This window comes from Telopea speciosissima, chromosome 11 (genome assembly GCF_018873765.1).
Source record: "Telopea speciosissima isolate NSW1024214 ecotype Mountain lineage chromosome 11, Tspe_v1, whole genome shotgun sequence".
NCBI classification, from domain to species: domain Eukaryota; kingdom Viridiplantae; phylum Streptophyta; class Magnoliopsida; order Proteales; family Proteaceae; genus Telopea; species Telopea speciosissima.
This window is the reverse complement of record NC_057926.1, coordinates 5,917,414-5,923,722: the sequence shown is the minus strand read 5'-3', so window position 1 is coordinate 5,923,722 and position 6,309 is coordinate 5,917,414. Positions and strand designations below refer to the sequence as shown.

Below are 6,309 nucleotides of genomic sequence, written 5' to 3'. Positions count from 1 at the left end.
CTCTGCTGAGACTGGTATTCTTGTACAATTCCAGAACTTAGTCCATTCCTGCAAGTATTGACTGGTAAGTAAATGAACAATTACAAGAGAACTGATGTAGGAAAAACTCGGAAGTGGACTTATTCAATATGAATCCAATCTAAGCTGAAAGTCCTAATCCTAAAACCTCTTGAATGAAACCAGTAGCAGACCCAATTATCAACTATAAAAAATATAATAAATCTCTGAAGCTGGTCTGGGCGGAGTCAACAATACCAGCTTAGAAGATGAGTTCAGATTTCCCAAACCCCAAATATCTTTATTCATATCTGGTATATGTATACCATCATGATTTATTCCTCATATAAAGGGAGATCTTTTGTTATTCGTGCTTTCTCAATTAATTTATTTGGTGTTAATATTTTCTGCTATTCTCCTTGAAGGCATTTTAGATCTTCCCCATCTCTTCTTTTTATTTATACTTTGCATGCGAAAATTAGTGTGACATTTACAAAAGCATTAATATGTGATAAAAGAAACTAAATAGAAATGTTTAATAGAGATTTCCTTGTTTTTACTTTTTTTTTTGTCTACAATGTGTGCTACTATTTGTTTTCTTACTCCTTAAACATTGAATTGGGTTTGATGTGGAGAAATTTTCTGACAGACTTGCTTAAGGAGAAGACAGTAAATGTTGTAGTAATGGAAGGCATCAATTGCTTCAACAGCCAATTACTTTGATACTTACTACAGCAATAGAGGTATTTAATTGTGTTTGATGCGATAACTGGAGCCTTTTGTTTTATATTCTTATTTTATGCTGCTCATAGTTTGCTACTATGATCTTAATTCTTTTCTATTTCTTTTCTTTCTTGACTTCCATTCTCTAACTCTCAAAGAAGCGGCAAACTGAAGAATTTACAGTCAACAGCTGTCGAAGAGGCCCAGTAACCAGAAGACTATTGGCTGTTAGCCATGGTTCTCTGAGAGTGTTGCAACACAGGGAAGGGTTGACAGATGGCATTTTATTCTGAGGAACAAACTGAGGATTACCTTTTCAAGATTGTTTTAATTGGTGATTCGGCTGTGGGAAAATCAAACTTGCTTGCAAGATTTGCCAGAAATGAGTTCTACTCAAACTCAAAATCAACCATTGGGGTTGAGTTCCAAACCCAGAAGATGGACATTGATGGGAAAGAAGTTAAGGCACAGATCTGGGACACAGCAGGTCAGGAGCGATTCAGGGCCGTGACTTCTGCATATTACAGAGGAGCTGTTGGAGCTCTTTTGGTGTACGACATCAGTAGACGGCAGACATTTGATAGCGTCGGTCGTTGGCTTAACGAATTGCACAGTGAGGACTATTTCTTAACACTCTAATTTTATGGCACATTTTTTTTTTTTTCCTTTTTTGATACCTGTAGTTACATATCTTTCCCTATTTGAAGGCACCTAGCGGAGGGACTAATATCTGCCTTCCAACACTGTACCTCTGTTGGGGATGACTGTAACCATCCAGTATCTCCCCATTTCGGTTGGAAAATTGTAGAAATGATCCTCTTTTTGTTGGAGGGTTTTGGATCGTAGAATCGTGGATCAGATCACTCAAATCTTTGATATGTGAGAAGTGATAAGGCCTATTATGACTTATGAGGCTTGCCTTTATCATCTTGACCATTAAGGCTTTCTTGTTGATTTGTAAGAAAACCATGCAACTCCCTGCCCTCTGTGTCTTCCTCACTCTCCCTCTCACCAAACCCCTAACCCCTCTCGTTCTCCATCTAGCTACAGGGACTCTGGAGCTATTATCGCAAGAGGATTATTACTTTCTGTAGCAACCCCCCCGGAAAATGCAGCAGGGCAGAAAAATTATTGTACTCAGCTCTTCCTTCTTACAGTTTCTGCTTAGATCTATGATCAAGGGTCACTTTTATGTTTGACTTTCACTCTAGGAATGTTTAGTGTTACCACAAGGGTAGGTGGAGGAGTTTACTGCAGTAATGGCACATTTGGCTAGTAAACCAAGGAACTTCCCCCAAACAGGCATTCTTTTCATTCTTCAAGAGAGGGGGGTTTCTTTTTCCATTTATTGGAGTGATAAAATCCATAGCTCTCAATAAATCAAGAAACCGTGGGAAAGGTCTTACAGAGGGGAGCAATGTTTTAAAACCCGACCCAAGGACTGAACAAAAAATGTCTTCTGGTTGGTTTTACCCGGTTTGGCCATGGATCAACCCTGGGTCAAAAGCAATGTGCACATCTTTTTTGTGCTATTATAAATAACTAATGTATGATTATATTTCCTCTATTAGAAAGACAGCTAATATTTTTGGAATGTGCTTAACCTTAAGATTTCTTATTAACTTTAGATTTAATTACCATAAAAGTTAGGAGTTCCTAAATTTTGAAACTACCATATCTACAATTCATTAGATTAAGGTATTTTTTTAAACACTAAAAATTATTATTCTTTCTTAATAAGGAGATAAATTATATCAAAAATGGAGTCAATCAACACCCATAAACCAGGGGATTAATTAGGAGCCCCCTAATCATGAACTCAAAATTAGATGTCCTTTTAAAAAATAAGATTCCAAATCAAGTAATTGGATTCAAACCGAACAATTCAAATGTCCGGGTTGAATGGTTTGGGATGGTTCGATGTGGTTCTGTTTGGTTTTCAAGCATCCTTGGTTCAACTAAGGAACTGAACTGAAGTTGTACAGGTTGACAGTCCAATTGGTTCAACTGTAAGGTTCAGTCCAGATTTTAAAACATTGGAAAGGAGAAAATGTGGTGGGTGGAGGAAGGGGGGGGGGGGGGAGAGAAATTCAATTAAAGGAGAATTTTCTGGTTGAGAGTGCAGAGAGGGAGAAAAGCTTACCATCAACTCTCTCCAGGGAAAAAACATGCTTTAACATGTGAGTGGTAGTTTATTTGTTTGTTCCCTTTTGCTTTATATTTTTATTATTATTGTTTTGTCTTATACTTTGTCTTTGTGTGTGTGTGCTTTTTTGGTTCTTTTTTTTTTTTTTTTTTTTTTTTGGGGGGGGGGGGGTGTGTCATGCAGACATGTTTTATGGTCCAGATACCAGGGACTGGCCCTTGTGGCTTGTTCTGGGTACTGGCATAGCATGACTTGATGTTTGTGATTATCCAGTTTTGCCTTGGTGATGAGTTTGATCACTGGTTATGTTGGTATAAGTGTCCTTGTGCTTCCGGCTCAATGGGTGCTTAAGATGACCCTATCTCTATTAGTGAACTGAGATTGGTTCTTCCTGTAACAGCTCACTCCGACATGAATGTGATCACTGTACTCGTTGGCAACAAGTCTGATCTCAAGGATGCCAGGGAGGTACCCACAGCAGAAGGCAAGGCGTTGGCAGAGGCTCAGGGTTTGTTCTTCATGGAAACTTCAGCCCTTGATTCTTCCAATGTCACTCTTGCTTTCCAGACAGTCGTCAAAGAGATCTATAACATTTTGAGCCGCAAAGTTATTCTTAGTCAAGAACACAAGAAACAGGAGCCAACATGGACAGCAAATGGGAAGACTGTGGTTTTGCAGGGAGATTCAGTCCAAGATTCAGATGGCAAGCCCAGTGGTGGGAAATGCTGTTCTTCCAACTAAAGTGTACAAACATGTAAGCTGTGATCTTGTTTCCTTTACTTTCTTCTCTTCTTATTTTTGCGCCCACTCCAGAGTTCATATTCACTCTCAATTTTGTTGAAAAAGATAGGTTTATAAAATTAAGGAAAGGAAAGGGAAGGAAAAGAAATATTCAAATCTTCAACATATACTCTCAATTTTGTTGGAAAAGATAGGTTTATAAAGGAAAAGAAATATTCAAATCTTTAACATACACTAGTGAAGTGCCCATTGTTGCAAGTGAGGATGTCCTTGATCTAAAAGATGGATAGATTTTCCTTTTGGGTAGTAATAAAGATGGATATAATTTTTGCCAAAGGAAATGACTCCCTTTTGGTGTTCCTGCTCAAATTTGGTGCAAATTTAGGAGAGGGGTACTATAAGGGGTCTCTTACACAGATGAGAGATTCAGTTCAAATTTGAACTGTAGTATTGGGCTCGCTGCCATTGAAATTTATCAAATGCCCTAGCCAGCTTAGTCCCCTTACTTAACGACTCAACAAGATTGACATTTTAAACCATGTGGTGAGCTGATGGGGCCAATGTGACCATTGGATAGGTTGCATTCTCTAGATTGTCCACATGTCAAATTTCATGGCTAGAGAGAAAATGGGTCAACTATACAAACTGACTTGTTGATTTCACAGCGTAAAAAGCGCAAGTGGCCGGCTTACTAGCAAGAACGTGGGGTGTTTCTTGTTCGTGTGCGTGCGTGTGTGAATGGGTCATCTGAAAATTTTCTGGTTCCCCCATTTTTCATATGGTAGCAATGGAAAACGGTTAACCTCTGTAAGAGGTGGACGGCTTTTGGCGTCGATCAGCCATTTCTACCATGTGGTGGTCAATCTGCACTCTCTTGTTGCTGCAGTTCGCTTGGATCATTGACCAAATTTGTTTAAAATTTGAATGTTGATTCTGGTGCAAACTGCAAAGAGCTGTCTAAGTTTGGTGGAAGCAATGAAAGGTTTCAAGAGGGATTCATCCAATGGGATCCATAAAACGTGCATCAAACTTGAAATTATTAGAATGGCATTGATTAAGCTGATACGGTGGTGGCGGTGGCGGTGGCGGTGGCGGCATGGGTGTGTACTCTCTCATAGTCTCATTGGAAAAAACAGCCCGGCAGCTCATATTTTGGGGACCTGTAGGCATCTCTGAACTTACCTAACGGGCAGAAAAGCTGAGTACGTTGCAATAATTAATCACCTCATACGAATTAATAAGTTGAATATTTGGCAGATACATTCAGATCGACGTTATAAATGAAGAAGAAATTAAATTAGTTCAATAGGTGACTTGATTCAAGAACTCTAAAAAGTGGAGCTTGAAATAGTAACGAGTTTGTATCTATCAATTACCCATTTGAAAAAAGAAAAAAACGATGTGGAAGAAGAACTAATTGAAGAATTCGATTCGGTCACTATGCACATATTTGTTTCAACTCTGTTATGATATTCTCAACCGAGTGTCTGTCTCCGTCTCCGCCTCGGCATGATTGATCCTTGTAGTTTCATTTCTCCTGAAGCATCTTCCCATGGATTCTCCACCACGCTGTACTACTTCAACTACACCGCCACCGCCATTACCAGATCCGTCTGTCTATTTTTTTTTTCCTTTTTTTGATGAAAACTAAAAAACTGCATTATCCAAGAAAAAGGGGTGTGTACAACTGTTTGGTGTCGTGACTATTCTCCCTATACAGGTGAAAAGTTACGTGAGTAAAGTTTTCGGTTGCCTCTGCAAGGTTAAGGTAGAGTGATAATATGTTCCAGGATAGAGGGGATGGGGAATGAAATGTTAGACAGTCAAACAATATACTATCGCATAACCAAATGTCCCTAATATTGATTTTCATATGCTGTGACTTCTCCCAGCCTTTCCACAGTCCAAAGAGGTCCGCTTCCACTGCATCCTGTGTTGCAATCCAACCTGCATCTGTTAGGACAATCTGATCATCTATCAAAATATACTAAGTCCACCTTGCTAAATTAAGATCTGGTTCATAAATTCCTGCGACCAGGAAACCAAATATATTTAAATTAAATTTAACCAAGGAGAACTTAGTACTAAAGGGGTGGTATTGGTGATAGACAATTGCCATTTAGGGGGGTGATATCCATATCTGCTAACCACCGTAATACATGGTTGATGACCACTCAAGAGTCAGCTGGAGCATTGCACATGATAACTTTGTTCCTTGCATTCCATATAAAATAACAAGTAATAATGAAAACAGAGAAGAACCAAATTAATGAAACATTGTCCAAATGAGGGGAACCATGCAAAGAGGTAACAAGATCGATGAAAGATGGGGCAGAGAAGTGCTCGGTTCTCAGTCCAAGAGGATCAGAAGCCCAAACATGCTTAGACCAATCACAAGATAAGAATAGATGCCAGATGGACTCAACACTAGAGCCACAGAGAACACATTGAGGCTCGACAGCCATCCATTTGGAAAGGGTGCCACGAATAGGTATCCCTGCATGTAAAACACGCCAAAAAAAGATTTTAAAACGTGGGTGAATTTTTTATTTCCAAAAAAACTCCCACCATTGGGACAGTGAAAGGTTGGGGGGGGATTAGAGTTGGTAATGAAAAGAGAGCAGCCTTCTTTGTTGAGAAGCCCCCATTGTTAGTTAAAGTACACCTCCAAGATCCGTCTGTCTATTGAAGAGCAGGTTGAT

The 6,309-nt window shown here is 39.2% G+C and overlaps 1 protein-coding gene across 2 annotated transcripts; it reads left to right on the top strand.

Moving 5' to 3' along the window:
- Positions 1-875: 875 nt before the first annotated feature.
- On the top strand, positions 876-3,835 carry LOC122646716 (ras-related protein RABA5a). Of its 2 annotated transcripts, XR_006330677.1 has the most exons (3): positions 876-1,333; positions 3,267-3,716; positions 3,802-3,835. XR_006330677.1 is itself a non-coding variant. In XM_043840315.1 (2 exons), the coding sequence occupies exons 1-2, from the start codon at positions 997-999 to the stop codon at positions 3,605-3,607; spliced, it is 678 nt and encodes a 225-aa protein (XP_043696250.1). In that variant the 5' UTR covers positions 876-996; the 3' UTR covers positions 3,608-3,835. The 2 variants fall into 2 exon arrangements, 1 of the variants encoding a protein (XP_043696250.1); XM_043840315.1 differs by having other exon boundaries at positions 3,267-3,835.
- The last annotated feature ends 2,474 nt before the right edge of the window (positions 3,836-6,309 follow it).

Bases quoted from the DNA above. Each gene is read 5' to 3' on its own strand.
- LOC122646716 (XM_043840315.1), top strand. From the start codon at position 997: ATGGCATTTTATTCTGAGGAACAAACTGAGGATTACCTTTTCAAGATT. The intron at 1,334-3,266 runs GTGAGGACTATT...TTCCTGTAACAG, and splicing joins TTGGCTTAACGAATTGCACA to CTCACTCCGACATGAATGTG.